Raw genomic sequence first — 16,038 nt, forward strand, 5'->3', positions numbered from 1 at the left:
GCCAGGACAGGGAGCAGGGTGGGCTGGCTAGTGGTTGGGATCCTGGGGGGGGGGTTAGGGATGGGGGTCTCTGGAAGGGGCAGTCAGGAGCGGGGGGTGGGAGGGGCATGGGAGTCCCAGGGTCTGTTAGGGTGGGGGTGGATAGGGGACAGGGAGCAAGGAGAGTCCTGGGGGGGCAGTTAGGGTGGGGGTCTCTGCAGGGGTGGTCAGGGACAAGGAGCTGGGGGGTTGGATGAGTTGGGAGTTTGGGGCGCTGGTCAGGAGGCAGGGTGTGGAGATGGGTGGGGCAGGCAGGAAGCAGGGGGGGTTGGAGGGTCAGGAGTTCTCGGGGGCTGTCAGGGGACGAGGAGCGGTTTGGATGGGCATGGGAGTCCCGGGGGCCTGTCGTGGGGGTGGGGGTGAGGATAAAGGTCGGGCAGTCAGGGGACAGTAGCGGGTAGGGTCCTAGGGGGGCAGTCAGGGGACAAGGAGCAGGGGGGTTGGGAGTTCTGAGGGGGGCAGTCCAGGGGGGCAGGAAGTAGGAGGGAGTATGGGGGGCAGGGCGAGGCTCCCTGGGTGCCCACCCGAATGAAATGTGCTGCGCACGCCTGTGGCAGCACTGTGATCTATTTTGTGCAGGAGGAGGCATGAGGTATCATTAGAAAGGCGACGATTGGCTGAATGTGATTATCCTGTTTGTACCACGTCTCAGGCCTGTACTGAATTAGGAAATCGGACTCTGTAACAATGACTGGTGGGTTTCCCCTGGGAACGCCCAGCAAGACAGCAGCCGTCAGTCCAGCTGGGAAGAACAATACATCTTTGAAGATGCTCCTCTCCCACCTGCCTGGGACGGGACAAAGCGCCACTGACTCCTGGCTGCTTGGAGCACGTGATCCCGGCCCCTGGTTCTGGACTCCATGATGGAAACCTGGGACAGGAACACCTGAGCTTAAAGCGGCAAGCAAGAGCATTTGTCTTCAAGAACCTCTGCAATCTGCTTAAAACAACATTTATGGAGGAGAAATCACAGCTTGTAACAGTTTCTTCACAGTAAGTTTCAGTGTTTATTTATTTGCTGGTTCAGCTGTGGCCAGCCCTACGATCACTTACAATCTATCCGTGTTCATTAATAAACTTCTTTTGTTTCCCTAAAAGCAGCTGTGGAATTTGTACCTAAGGGCCAAAACGCTGGGCAGCTTCCTCCCCATTGCAGGAGGGGGCGAACTTCACTAGCTTGCGTTGGCGGTTTCTGTGCAGCGCCTGGCAAACACAATTTGGGGTTTGGACCCAGAGGGGGTGTGCCCTGGAGTGCTGGCGTCCCTGGCTGAAGCCTTCCCCTGCAGAGCTGATCTCAGCGTCTGTCTTTCTGCGGCTGGGTGTCCTACCTGTGTGCTGGAGGAGGCCCGAGGGTCTGGCTCAGCAGGATGGCGTAAGGGACCTCAGGCTGGGCGAACCGGTGGGCTCAGTGGTAACCAAGTACATCAGGTGGCACCCACAGTGGGGGAGGCGACTCGCACACACCCTACATCCTCCGGAGCTGGACTAAACAAGGTCCTGGCCCCAGCTCTGCTCTAACCATTCAGCAGACAGAGATGGCCCATCACCGAGACTCCCATGAGAAAGTTGTCCATGTAGGTCACTGGCTGGCTCTGTGTGGGACTCTGAACACCAGCCCACTCCAATCTCTACCTAGCGAGCGTCCCAGGTGCCACTCATCCGCCAACCACCAAGTCCTGTGGTGATCCTGTTGGCAGCCAGTAGCCGACGTTAGACCAGTCATAACACTGCGCAAGGGGAGAGATCGGCATTGATCCAATCCACTGGGCAGGAAGGCAGCCTCAGGCTTGAAGATCTTGAGGAAGGGAGAGTCGGGGAGCGTGTAGTGGCCAAAGTAGACAGTCTCCCCCCCAGCCCAGGTAACCAGCCCAGATGCCGAAGGTCCTGATGGTCATGATCGTGTGGTTGCAATGGACCAAGAGAGCAAAGTCCTCCCCGGCGACAACTCCTTCCCGTCCCCGAGAAATACAATGTTCCCTCCGCGAGGCCGTCGATGTTCTCGCCAGCACCACTGCATCCGTTGCTGGTCACCACGAAGACCGGCTCTTGGTATTGCCCAGAAGTAGCCCATGGCCTTCTCCAGTAGGCTTGTCCGCCACCACCCCACCCATATCTCGGGCATCACCCATCCGTAATCCCCCCATTCTCCCCTCCCCCTCCATTTCCCCTCTGTCGTGACCGACAGAGCCCAGCTCCTCACTCGTGGTCAGTGTAACTGGCCATTAGATTGACTCGAGCTACGACAGGTTGGGAACCATATAGACCATCTGCAGCGGGGGTCTGAGAGAGAGAGAGATTGAATGCACAGGCTAAGTCAATGTGTCTCAAAGTTTTTTACTGCGACCCCTTCACAAGCAAACCCTGAGTGCAACCCCCCTAATAAATTAAACACACTTTTAAAAAACATCTCAACCATTATAAATACTGGAAGCTAAGCAGGGTTGGGGTGGAGGCTGAGGCTCGTGACGCCCCCATGTAATAACTCGTGACCCCCTGAGGGTCCAACCCCCACTTTGAGAACCCCTGGGTTAAGCGTATTTTCAATAAATGCAAACATGTTGCCTTTTTCCCCTGAAAAAGACCCTGTGTGCTTCTTATAAATCTCCACTGGATCCCCCTTCCATCCCAGAGCCGGGGATAGAACCAGGCATCCTGCTCCTAGCCCCCCACAACCTCCCAGACCTTCTGACACTACACCCAAATTCTTCATAGAACTAGTGTTCCACATCATTATAGCATCACTGTGACCTATTTTGTGCGAGACAAGGCATGTGAGGTATCATTAGAAAGGCGACGATTGGCTGAATGTGATATCCTGTTTGTACGCACATCTCAGGCCTGTATCTGAATTAGGAATATCACTTCTGTAACAATACTGGTGGGTTTCCCCCTGGGAACGCCAGCAGACAGCAGCCGTCAGTCACGGCTGGAAGAACAATACGTCTTGAAGATGCCCTCTCCCACTGCCTGGGACAGGAAAAGCGCCGCTGACTCCTGCGCTGCTTGGAGCACGTTATCTGGCCCCTGGTTCTGGACTCCATGATGGAATACCAGGATTTTTCCACTGGGGGGGGGACGACACTGGAAAAAAGGATCTCCCCCCTAGATATGTCAATCTATGTAAGGCAGGGGGGAGTTAATCTTGCCAGGCTGGAAAAGGTGCCTGGCCTGGGACAGGAATACCTGGAGTTTTTAAGCTGCAAGCAAGAGCGGTTTGCCTCAAGAACCTCCGCGATCTGTCCAAGACGAGTACCCTGTAAAGCATTTTCCATCCTGATTTTACAGAGAGAATTTTTACTTTTTCTTTCTTTAATTAAAAGCTTTCTTTTTAAGAACCTGATTGATTTTTTCCTTGTTTTAGAATCCAAGGGCTTGAGTCTAAACTCACCAGGGATTGGTGGGGGGAAAGGGTGGGGGAAGGTTAATTTTCTCCTTGTGTTCAGATCCAAGGGGTTTGGGTCTTGGGTTCCCCAGGGAAGGTTTTGGGGGAACAGGAAGTGTGCCAAACACTATATTTTTGGCTGGTGGCAGCATTACCAGATCTAAACTAGGAATTAAGCTTAAAAGTGATCATGCAGGTCCCCACTTTTTGGACGCTAAAGTTCAAAGTGGGGGAAAATACCTTGACGGGAGCCTCTGCCTTGCGGTGGGGAATCGGCTGCTCAGGCGGATGCGGATGGAGAGGGTCATGACGGCCAGCGAGAAGAGGGGCAGCTTAAGGGGCAGCTGGAAGGGTTTCCACTCCCATCCCAGAACTGGGGGATGGAACCAGAAGTCCTGGCTCCCAGCATCCCCCTGTCCCCCATTCAAACCACTAGACCCTACTTCCATCCCAGAGCTGAGGATAGAACCCAGCCATCCTGGCTCCTAGGCCTCCCTCCCCCGAAACCTCCCAGACCCTATGAGACCGCACCCCACATTCTTCATAGAAATATTGTTACAGTATAATTATCATGTGACGGGTCGGATCACAGAAACGTCCTTGGGAACTGCCAACTGATGTGCCAAGACCACCTCCGCCCCTGCTTTCCCTGTCAGCCTGGGACTCCAGCACCCTGTCTTGCTGAGCCAGCCACACCCGTCTGCTCCAACACTGACCCAGGTTTGAACCACGTGCCCCAAAGCGGCAGGTTTAACTGAAAGCAGCTCACAGACGTGTTCCTGCCTTTAACACGCAGATGCCCAGCTCCCAATGGGGTCTAAACCCAAATACATCCGTTTTACCCTGTATAAAGCTTCTACAGGGTAAACTCATAAATTGTTCTCTCTCTATAACACTGATAGAGAGATATGCACAGCTGTTTGCCCTCCCCCCCCGGCATTAATACATACCCTGGGTTAATTAATAAGTCAAAAGTGATTTTATTAAGTATAAAAAAGAGGATTTAAGTGGTTCCAAGTAATAGCAGACAGAACAAAGTGAATTACCCAGCAAAATAAAATACAACCCACAAGTCTAACCCTAATACAGTAAGAAAACCTGAATAAAGATCAGATCTCACCCTCAGAGATGTTTCAATAAGCTGCTTTCACAGGCTGGACGCCTTCCTAGTCTGGGCACAATCCTCACCCCCGGTACAGTCCTTGTTCCAGCTCAGGTGGTAGCTAGGGGATTGCTCATGATGGCTGCAGCTTCTTCTGTTCCACCCACTTATATACCTTGGGCACAAGCTGGGAATCCTTTGTCCCTCTGGGGCCCCACCCCTGCTTCTCAATGGAAAAGCACCAGGTTAAAGATGGAATCCAGTTCAGGTGACATGGACATCCCAAGCCTTCATTCCTCCCAGCCTGACTCACAGGAAGGCACCTGCAAACAGAGCCATCCAGTCAATTGTCCCGGTTGCTGGGAGCCATCAAGATCCCAAATCACCATTAATGGCCCCTGTCGTAGCTTCCTACTCAGATTTGAACCTTAGCGTTCATAACCTGAGAAGCTAGCATGAATCCTCTAAGCTTAATTACCAGCTTAGATCTGATATCGCTGCCACCAGCCAAAATTTCCAGTGTTTGGCTCACCCTGGTCTCCCCAAAACCTTCCCTGGGGAACCCCCAAGACTCAGATGCCCTGAGTCTACAACAAAGGGAAATAACCCACTTCCCTTTCTCCTCTCTACTTTACTCTCCCAGGCTTCCCTGCGCTGGGTCAATCCTGGAAACTGTGTACAAACTCCTTGAATGAGAAAAGAGAGGGCAATTCTCCTCCCCCTCACCCCTGAGGCTATGCAGATTCACCCTAGTAAGCTAACACAAAGAGATTTCCCTTCCCTTCGTTCCTTAGCCTACCCAGAGAAAACTCAAACAGGTTTTAAAAAGAAAGCTTTATATAAAAAAGAAAGAAAAACACATAAAAATATTCTCTGTATCAGGTTGACAATACAGGGTCAATTGCTTAAAAGAAAAATATGAATAAACAGCCTTATTCAAAAAGAAATCCAATTTAAACATTCCAGCAAACTACACACATGTAAATACAAAAAAACAATAAAAGCCTATTGTCTTTTCTATCTACCTTACTTACAACTTGGAAACAGAAGATTAGAAGCTTGAAGATAGAAAGATCCCTCTCATAGCCGAGAGACAGACCGAGAACAAAGAGAGAGACAAAGGGGACACACACAAACATTCCCTCCCTGAGCTTTTAAAAATCCGGTTTCCTGATTGGTCCTCTGGTCAGGTGTTTGGTTCCCTTTGTTAACCTTTACAGGTGAAAGAAACATTAACCCTTAGCTAATACTCAGTAGATCGTAATGATATACCTTACAAAGATCTTTTAATGAAGCATTTCCAGTTACATTATATTCATACTCATCTTAGCATTATTTTCATAAAATCATCTGGAGTGAACGTCAACGTATGGCATCACCATAGGCGTGCGCACGGGGTGTGCTGGATGTGCCCTAGGCACCTCATGCAGGGGTGGGCAAATGGCTCCACTCTTCCGGTGCAGCAAGCCGCCGACTCTGCCCCCGCTCCCCTGAGCCAGGCTCAGGAATATTCAGGGCTGGGGGCTCGCTCCAGCAATCTCTGGAGCCGGGTCTCTTCCCCTGGCCCTGCCTGGAGCACCTCCCCCCACTCCCCCCCACCCTGCCCCACCGCGTCCCTCCCTGGAAGAAAGCAGCGGCTCCCCAGCAGCAACTGCTGTCTGCTGCCCCAGCCATGAGCCCCTCCTGCATCCTGAACCCCTCATCCCCAACCCTCATCCCCTGCACCCTAATCCTCTGCCCAGCCCTGAGCTCCCTCCTGCATCATGAACCCCTCATCCTCAGCCCCACAGCCCTCACCCTGCACCCCCTCCTATCCCCCAAATTCCCTCCCAGAGTGTGCACCCCCTCCCCCTTCCCAAACACCCCCTGCCCCAAAACTCCCTCCAGAGGCTGCACCCTCACCCCCTCCTATGCCCCAGCCCAGAGCCTGCACCCAAACTCTGTCCAGAGCCTGCACCCCTCCACCCCCTCCTGCACGCCCACCCCTCCGCCCAGCCTAGAGCCTGCACCGAGCACCCAAACTCCATCCAGAGCCTGCACCCTGCACCCCTCCTGTACCCTAATCCCAGACCAGGAGCCCTGACCTGCACCCCAGACCTCCTCCCCTGACTCAAACTCCCTCCAGAACCTTAGACATATGGGGACAGAGTTGGTGGGGGCAGGTTCTGGCACCACCAAAATTTCTACAAACCTGCCACCCATGCACGGGGCAGCGTCCGACTCTGCGTGGAGCAAAACATGCTGCTAGGAGCCTCATGGTAAGGGGGCCGGGGTGGGGGTGTTGGATAAGGGGTGGGGGTAGCCAGGGGACAGGGAGCAGGGTGGGCTGGCTAGTGGGTGGGATCCTGGGGGGGGGGTTAGGGATGGGGGGTCTCTGGAAGGGCAGTCAGGGAGCGGGGGGGTGGGATGGGGCATGGGAGTCCCAGGGTCTGTTAGGGGGTGGGGGTGGATAGGGGACAGGGAGCAAGGAGAGTCCTGGGGGGGCAGTTAGGGTGGGGGTCTCTGCAGGGGTGGTCAGGGACAAGGAGCTGGGGGGTTGGATGAGTTGGGAGTTTGGGGGGCGCTGTCAGGAGGCAGGGTGTGGAGATGGGTTGGGGCAGGCAGGAAGCAGGGGGGGTTGGATGGGTCAGGAGTTCTCGGGGGGCTGTCAGGGGACGAGGAGCGGTTGGATGGGCATGGGAGTCCCGGGGGCCTGTCTGGGGGTGGGGGTGAGGATAAAGCGTCGGGGCAGTCAGGGGAACAGGTAGCGGGTAGGGTCCTAGGGGGGCAGTCAGGGGACAAGGAGCAGGGGGGGTTGGGAGTTCTGAGGGGGGCAGTCAGGGGGGGCAGGAAGTAGGAGGGAGTTGATGGGGGGGCTAGGGCGAGGCTCCCTGGGTGCCCACCCGAATGAAATGTGCTGCGCACGCCTGTGAGCAGCACTGTGATCTATTTTGTGCAGGAGGAGGCATGTGAGGTATCATTAGAAAGGCGACGATTGGCTGAATGTGATTATCCTGTTTGTACGCACGTCTCAGGCCTGTATCTGAAGTTAGGAATATCGACTCTGTAACAATGACTGGTGGGTTTCCCCCTGGGGAACGCCCAGCAGACAGCAGCCGTCAGTCCAGCTGGGAAGAACAATACATCTTTGAAGATGCTCCTCTCCCACCTGCCTGGGACGGGACAAAGCGCCACTGACTCCTGGCTGCTTGGAGCACGTGATCCCGGCCCCTGGTTCTGGACTCCATGATGGAAACCTGGGACAGGAACACCTGGAGCTTTAAGCTGCAAGCAAGAGCATTTTGTCTTCAAGAACCTCTGCAATCTGCTTAAAACAACATTTAGGAGGAGAAATCACAGCTTGTAACCAGTTTCTTCAGTTAAGTTTCAGTGTTTATTTATTTGCTGGTTCCAGCTGTTGGCCAGCCCTTACGATCACTTACAATCTATCCTGTGTCATTAATAAACTTCTTTCTTGTTTTCCCTAAAAGCAGCTGTGGAATTTGTAACTAAGGGCCAAAACGCTGGGCAGCTCTTCCTCCCCATTGCAGGAGGGGGCGAACTTCACTAGCTTGCGTTGGGCGGGTTTCTGTGCAGCGCCTGGCAACACAATTTGGGGGTTTGGACCCCAGAGGGGGTGTGCCCTGGAGTGCTGGGCTCGTCCCTGGCTGAAGCCTTCCCCTGCAGAGCTGATCTCAGCGTCTGTCTTTCTGCGGCTGGGGGTGTCCCTACCTGTGTGTGCTGGAGGAGGCCCGAGGGTCTGGCTCAGCAGGATGGCGTAAGGGACCTCAGGCTGGGCGAACCGGTGGGCTCAGTGGTACCCCAGTACATCAGGTGGCACCCCACAGTGGGGGAGGCGACTCAGCACACACCCTACTCACCTCCCGGAGCTGGACTTGAACCCAAGAGTCCTGGCTCCCAGTCCCCACTCCCCTCTGCTCTAACCATTCAGCAGACAGAGATGGTCCCATCACTCGAGACTCCCATGAGAAGTTGTCCAGTGTAGGTCACTGGCTGCTCTGTGTGGGACTCTGAACTCCACCAGCCCAGCTCCAATCTCTACCTATCTCCCCAGTGCAGCCCAAACCAGCCAGGGGTCCCAGGTGCCCACTCATCCGCCAACCACCCAAGTCCTGGTGGGTGGATCCTGTTGGCAGCCAGTAGCCACCGGTTGAGCTCCTTTAGCCAGTCATAACACTGCGCAGGGGGGAGAGATCGGCATTGATCCCAATCCACTCGGGCAGGAAGGCAGCCTCAGGCTTGAAGATCTTGAGGAAGGGAGAGTCGGGGAGCGTGTAGTTGGCCAAGTAGACAGTCTCCCCCCCAGCCAGGTAACCAGCCCAGATGCCGAAGGTCCTGATGGTCATGATCGTGTGGTTGCAATGGACCAAGAGAGCAAAGTCCCTCCCCGGCGACAACTCCTTCCCGTCCCCCGAGAAATACATGTTCCCCCGCGAGGCGTCGATGTTCTCCCAGCACCACTGCATCCCGTTGCTGGTCACCACGAAGACCGGCTCTTGGTACTTGGCCCAGAAGTAGCCCATGGCCTTCTCCAGGTAGGCCTTGTCCGCCACCACCCCCACCCATATCTCGGGCATCACCCATCCGTAATCCCCCCATTCTCCCCTCCCCCTCCATTTCCCCCTCTGTCGTGACCGACAGAGCCCAGCTCCTCACTCGTGGTCAGTGTAACTGGCCATTAGATTGACTCGAGCTACGACAGGTTGGGAACCATAAGACCATCTGCAGCGGGGGGTCTGAGAGAGAGAGAGATTGAATGCACAGGCTAAGTCAATGTGTCTCAAAGTTTTTTACTGGCGACCCCTTTCACACAGCAAACCCCTGAGTGCAACCCCCCCTAATAAATTAAACACACTTTTAAAAACATCTAACACCATTATAAATACTGGAGCTAAGCAGGGTTTGGGGTGGAGGCTGACAGCTCGTGACGCCCCCATGTAATAACCTCGTGACCCCCTGAGGGTGTCCAACCCCCACTTTGAGAACCCCTGGGCTAAGCGTATTTTCAATAAATGCAACATGTTGCCTTTTTCCCCTGAAAAAGACCCTGTGTGCTTCTTATAACATCTCCACTGGATCCCCCTTCCATCCCAGAGCCGGGGATAGAACCCAGGCATCCTGCCTCCTAGCCCCCCACAACCTCCCAGACCTTCTGACACTACACCCCAAATTCTTCATAGAACTAGTGTTCCAACATCATTATAGCATCACTGTGACCTATTTTGTGCGAGACAAGGCATGTGAGGTATCATTAGAAAGGCGACGATTGGCTGAATGTGATTATCCTGTTTGTACGCACATCTCAGGCCTGTATCTGAAGTTAGGAATATCGACTCTGTAACAATGACTGGTGGGTTTCCCCCTGGGGAACGCCCAGCAGACAGCAGCCGTCAGTCCGGCTGGGAAGAACAATACGTCTTTGAAGATGCTCCTCTCCCACCTGCCTGGGACAGGACAAAGCGCCGCTGACTCCTGGCTGCTTGGAGCACGTTATCCTGGCCCCTGGTTCTGGACTCCATGATGGAATACCAGGATTTTTCCACTGGGGGGGCGGGACGACACTGGAAAAAAGGATCTCCCCCCCCAGATATGTCAATCCTATGTAAGGCAGGGGAGGGAGTTAATCTTGCCAGGCTGGAAAAGGTGCCTGGCCTGGGACAGGAATACCTGGAGTTTTAAGCTGCAAGCAAGAGCGGTTTGCCTTCAAGAACCTCCGCGATCTGTCCAAGACGACATTTAGGGGGAGAAAATTCCTGCTTGTAACCAGCTTCTTTAGGATCTAAGCTTATATTGCGCTGTGGTTTTATCTCCTGGGTGATCTGCTTTGATCTGTGGGCAATCCCCCCATAATCCCTGTGATACAGCATGGCCAGAGGGCAGCAGGAGGGGATAGATGGGAGATATGTAACCCCAGGATGATGAGAGCCTTATTCTCTGTAGAGGGAAGAGAGGCTGCTACAGATTAATTAGAGCACCCGAAGCCAATTAGAGCACCTGCAGCCAGTCACCTGAAAACCCCCTGCTTCAATCAGACAGTTGGAGGAGTTGGAGCAGAGTGGTTTGGCGTCAGAGCAGGGAGCGGTTTGGAGGCATTGGAGCTGGAGCAGGGAGCGGTTTGGCGGCGTTGGAGCAGGGAGCGGTTTGGCGGCGTTGGAGCAGGGAGCGGTTTGGCGGCGTTGGAGCAGGGAGCGGTTTGGCGGCGTTGGAGCAGGGAGCGGTTTGGCGGCGTTGGAGCAGGGAGCGGTTTGGCGGCGTTGGAGCAGGGAGCGGTTTGGCGGCGTTGGAGCAGGGAGCGGTTTGGCGGCGTTGGAGCAGGGAGCGGTTTGGCGGCGTTGGAGCAGGGAGCGGTTTGGCGGCGTTGGAGCAGGGAGCGGTTTGGCGGCGTTGGAGCAGGGAGCGGTTTGGCGGTGCTGGAGCAGGGAGCGGTTTGGCGGCGTTGGAGCAGGGAGCGGTTTGGCGGCGTTGGAGTTGGAGCAGGGAGCGATTTGGAGGAGTTGAAGCAGAGCGGTTTGGCGTTGGAGCAGGGAGCAATTTGGAGGCGTTGGAGCAGAGTGGTTTGGAGGCATTGGAGTTGGAGCAGGGAGCGATTTGGAGGAGTTGGAGTTGGAGCAGGGAGCGGGTTGGAGGAGTTGGGGCAGGGAGCGGGTTGGAGGAGTTGGAGCAGGGAGCGGGTTGGCAGCGTCGGAGTTGGGGCAGGGAGCGGGTTGGCAGCGTCGGAGTTGGAGCGGGGAGAGGTTTGGCGGAGTTGGAGCAGGGAGCGGGTTGGCGGCGTCGGAGTTGGAGCAGGGAGCGGGTTGGAGGAGTTGGGGCAGGGAGCGGGTTGGAGGAGTTGGAGCAGGGAGCGGGTTGGAGGAGTTGGAGTTGGAGCAGGGAGCGGGTTGGAGGAGTTGGGGCAGGGAGCGGGTTGGAGGAGTTGGAGCAGGGAGCGGGTTGGCAGCGTCGGAGTTGGGGCAGGGAGCGGGTTGGCAGCGTCGGAGTTGGAGCGGGGAGAGGTTTGGCGGAGTTGGAGCAGGGAGCGGGTTGGCGGCGTCGGAGTTGGAGCAGGGAGCGGGTTGGAGGAGTTGGGGCAGGGAGCGGGTTGGAGGAGTTGGAGCAGGGAGCGGGTTGGCGGCGGCGGAGCAGGGAGCAGTTTGGAGGGAAGCAGAGGAGAGCTTGGCAAAGTGCTGTGATGGGAAAGACCCTAAGTAAAGGGAACCTGGCTAGTACAGAGTAGAGGGACTCCACAGACACAAGGGATTGGGAGAAACCTTGCCCAAGCAGAGAGAGGGCAGGAAGCCCCACAAGCTGAAGGCTGGATAGGGAAGTAGCCCAGGGAGAGGAACCCTTAGCTCAAGTGGTTAGCCGCTATCCCTGGGCTGGGCTGGGCTGGGCTGGGCTGGGCCCCTCCCTCTCCACTCCCTTTCTCTGGGATACTAGTGGGACAGTTAATAACCCAGCTCGGGGCGAGAAACGGCGCCCTGAACACCCCCACAAGAAGAGAGAGCGCAGGACCCATCAGAGCAGTGCTGGCAATTTGCCACATCACGTCCCATCTGTCTTTTGCAGCTAATAAGCTTCGTTTTGTTTTCTCTAAAACCAATTTGTGGACTTCATAACTGGGTGGCAAAACACTGGGCAGCTCTTCCGCCCATTGCGGGACAGGGCGAACTTCACGAGCTCGCGCTGGGCGGGTCTCTGTGCAGCACCCGGCAACACAATTTGGGGGTTTGCACCCCGGAGGGGGTGTGCCCTGGAGCGCTGGGCTCATCCCTGGCTGAAGCCTTCCCCCACAGAGCTGATCTCAGTGTCTGTCTTTCTGCGGCTGGGGGTGTCCCTACCTGTGTGTGCTGGAGGAGGCTTGAGGGCCTGGCTCAGCAGGACGGCGTAAGGGACCCCAGGCTGGGGGGAACAGGTGGGCTCAGTGGTACCCAAGTACATCAGGTGGCACCTGTGGGGGGGACAAAAACCCATCACAGACCCCACTCACCTTCTGGAGCTGGACTAGAACCCAGGAGTCCTGGCTCCCAGCCCCCGCTCCCCTCTGCTCTAACCATACAACAGACCGAGACAGTCCCAACACTCGAGACTCCTATGAGTCCGGTGTAGGTCACTGGCTGCTCCGCGTGGGGCTCTGAACCCCACTAGCCCAGCTCCAATCTCCCCCGATCTCCCCAGCGCAGCCAGAACCGGCCAGGGGTCCCAGGTGCCCACTCGTCCGCCAACCACCCAAGTCCTGGTGGGTGGATCCCGTTGGCAGCCAGTGGCCACCGGCTGAGCTCCTTTAGCCAGATGTCCCACTGAGCAGGGGGGAGAGATCGGCATTGATCCCAATCCACTGGGGCAGGAAGGCGGCTTCAGGCTTGAAGATCTTGAGAAAGGGAGAGTCGGGGAGGGTGTAGTTGGCCAAGTAGACAGTCTCCCCCCCAGCCAGGTAACCAGCCCAGATGCCGAAGGTCCCGATGGTCATGATCGTGTGGTTGCAATGGGCCAAGAGAGCAAAGTCCCTCCCCGGCGATGACTCCTTCCCATCCCCCGAGAAATACACGTCCCCCCGCGAGGCGTTGATGTTCTCCCGGCACCACTGCATCCCGTTGCTGGTCACCACGAAGACCGGTTCCTGGTACTTGGCCCGGAAGTAGCCCATGGCCTTCTCCAGGTAGGCCTTGTCCGCCACCACCCCCTTCCAGAACTTGGGCATCTCCTGGACGTAGTCCCCCCTCCGGACGTGGACGCCCACGTAGGTCACGTTCCGGCGCTGCCCACGCAGCCCGGCCAGGTACCGGTTGGCCTCCTCCTTGACGTGGTCGTGGAAGGAGAATTCCTGGAGGATCTCCTGCCGGAGGTGGTGGTAGAAGGTCCAGGAGCAGGGGTAGCCCGTCAGCCGGACGTATTTCCCCTCGATGTGCCTGTACTCCTCCGACATCCAGTCATGAAGCCCGTAGTCCTTCCACGGGATATTCTGGACCACGTCACTGGAGAGCACGGGCAGGGTGATGCGGAAGAATGGCGCCAGCTGCTGGTGCATCTCCGGGAGGATGTAGGCCTGGCGCCTGTTCATCTTGGCCAGGGCGTAGAGGGTGGCGTATTCCCCCATCTGGTTCCCCAGGCGCCCAGCGGAGTTCACGGTCCACATACCCCGCTCCGTAGGATGGGGCGGGGACCCCTCCATTGTGTTCGGGGAGGGGAGCCTCTGCCTCGCAGTGGGGAACCGGGTGCTGAGGTGGATGAGGAAGGAGAAGGTCATGACGGCCAGCAGGCCAAGGGTCAGCTTGGGGAACGGCCGGAAGGAGACCCAGGAGCCCGGGGTAGTCATGGCTCCCAGCGGTGATGAGGGAAGGAGATCCCAGCCTGGGGGAAGGGGGTGAATAGAAGGGAAAGGGGAGAGGGGAACAGGGGTGGAAGGAAAGGGGGGGAAGGATGGGGGGGTGGTTAGAGGAGAAGTGGGAGAGGCTTTTCCTGGCCCAGTTACCTCTGTTCCCAAAAGGCCTCGGGCTGCCAGCAGAGCCCCGCCCCCACACTGCCCCCCCTCGCGCCCCAGCCCAGCCGCGGGGGCAGGTGACCCCAGCTCCAGCAGGACACGTGTTGTCGGGGGGAACACAGCCACCGCTTGACCCCGGATCGGCCCCTTCAGCCACAATGCAACCCAGAGGCAGGCAAGAACAGTCAGAGCAACATTGTCCCCCCTGCAAGCCCCGCCTGCTCTGCTGGTGCCCCTCAGGCCTGATCCGCAGCCCCCCCCTCCGCTGAGAGAGAACCCAGGAGTCCTGGTTCCTGTGACGCAGTAGAGAGCGGGGTGCAGTGTCCTGGGAATGTCTGCATGGGGGATGGGAGAGCAGGGGGTGACTTCAGGTGAGGGATGTACCTGAGCCAGGAAGGGGGTGGGGAGTCGACACCTTTGCCCGGGAAGCTGGACAAAGGGACAGAGCCGGCTGGGGCGGTTTTTTGGTTTCATTTTGGGGCTGGCTGGGAAGATGCAGGGAACCCCAAGTCTGGGGTCTAAGATCCTTGCCCCGCAGAGGGACCTGGCTGAGGGGTTCTGGTTGTACCTACAAGCCCTGCTTGGGACTGTGCTCCTGTCGCCTAATAAACCTTCTGTTTACCAGCTGGCTGAGAGCCGCGGTGAAACGCAGGAAGTGGGGGTGCAGGGCGGGAATGGATGGGTGGGTGGAGTGGAGAAAGGAAATGGGGGAGGGGGATGGGCGGGGATGCAGGGAGGGTGGAAATGGAGGGGGAGGGGACATGGGGGAGGGGATGCAGGGAGGGGGAAATGGAGGCAGAAGAGGTGGCAGGAAGTAGCCCGCAACGGAGGAGTGTGGGGCCAGGAGGGAGGTTTCCAAGCTGAGAGGCAGGACAGGAGTGAAGCTGGCCTGGGCCGGGCCGGGCCGGGGAGCATGGGGTCCGGAGGGATCTGGGGGCTGAGCTAGGGTGATGCCCCCTGCCCTCCCCCTGGGCCTGCGGCCAAGGTCCCGGCCCTGGGTACGTGGGCCCAGCTGCACCAGGCCTCTCGCCACCCCCGGACGGACGGTTTAGGGAGGTTGAGCCAGGCCAGCGTCAGCACCCCACGCCCCAGTCCCACAGCACTCAGAGCAGGGGGCCTGAGAGCCAGGACTCTTGGGTTCTCGCCCCGGTTCTGGCAATGGGGCAACTCTCCTTTACACCCGCCAGCTGCTGGGCTCCAACCCTCCTCCCCCAAGTCTCAGGGCTCCGGTCCCAACCTTCCCTCGCCCCCGTCTCTGTTCCCCGGGTCAGGTTGCCCGCTGCAGCGCGAGCGAGCTGCTCTGCAGGGGTGACATCCTGCCACAGCTTCCTGAGCCAACGCCTGGGCTGGAGCTAGATATGAGGCAGTGTCACCACTGGTAGGGGGGGATGTTACTCACCCCCATTCGCCGGGGGGGTTTCTTGATGCTTTTCGCAGCCCCACTCAGTGCAGACAGGGGGTGTCCCGCATCCCAACAGGGTCCTGGCACCTCCAGGCCCCCCGACATTCAGACCCTGAGCCGCACATGCGGAGACGCCCGGCTGACGCACTTCCTGTGTACAGCTGCGTTCCTGTGCCGCCTCCGGCGCGCCGGCTGCAGCCATTGCCCTCTCTCGGGCGAGTGCGGCTGGGACGTGTCTGGCTGCAAAGGAGAGACCAAAAGATGCATCAGGATCTCTGGGCTCGCGCCGCTTCACGGCCGGGGTTCGGGCCCCAGGTCCTGCCCAGAGCACCAGGCTTGCTAGCACAGCTGCAGGGCTGGCCCCAGGGGACGCTGGGCTGTGAGGAGCGGGGCGGGGGCTCAGTGGGGAGCGCTGGGCTGCAGGGACCAGGCAAGGGGCCAGCAGGGGGCACTGGGCTGTGGGGAGAGGGATGGGAGCAGGGGAGGGCTCTGGGCTGTTGGAGATTGGGCAGGGGGGGCTGCAGGGGGCACTGGGCTGTGGGGGGAAGGGTGGGAGGCTCAGCAGGGGGCGCTGGGCTGCAAGGAGTGGTGGCTCAGCGGGGGACACAGGCTGTGGGGAGTGGGGGGCTTAGCGTGGGGCACTGCGCTGAGGGGGG

General features: G+C 57.7%; 1 protein-coding gene across 1 annotated transcript; it reads right to left on the reverse strand.

Moving 5' to 3' along the window:
* Positions 1–11,654: 11,654 nt before the first annotated feature.
* On the reverse strand, positions 11,655–15,737 carry LOC116840072 (galactoside alpha-(1,2)-fucosyltransferase 2-like). Its single transcript, XM_032806438.2, has 2 exons — positions 15,380–15,737; positions 11,655–13,850 (listed from the first exon to the last, which is right to left on the reverse strand). Exons 1-2 carry the CDS (start codon positions 15,582–15,584, stop codon positions 12,784–12,786), a joined length of 1,272 nt encoding a protein of 423 aa, XP_032662329.1. The 5' UTR covers positions 15,585–15,737; the 3' UTR covers positions 11,655–12,783.
* Between the last annotated feature and the right edge of the window lie 301 nt (positions 15,738–16,038).

The sequence above is a fragment of the Chelonoidis abingdonii genome, chromosome 11 (genome assembly GCF_003597395.2).
Source record: "Chelonoidis abingdonii isolate Lonesome George chromosome 11, CheloAbing_2.0, whole genome shotgun sequence".
Taxonomy (NCBI): domain Eukaryota; kingdom Metazoa; phylum Chordata; order Testudines; family Testudinidae; genus Chelonoidis; species Chelonoidis abingdonii.

Bases quoted from the DNA above. Each gene is read 5' to 3' on its own strand.
- LOC116840072 (XM_032806438.2), bottom strand. From the start codon at position 15,584: ATGGCTGCAGCCGGCGCGCCGGAGGCGGCACAGGAACGCAGCTGTACA. The intron at 13,851-15,379 runs GTGAGTAACATC...CCCTTCCCCCAG, and splicing joins AACCCCCCCGGCGAATGGGG to GCTGGGATCTCCTTCCCTCA.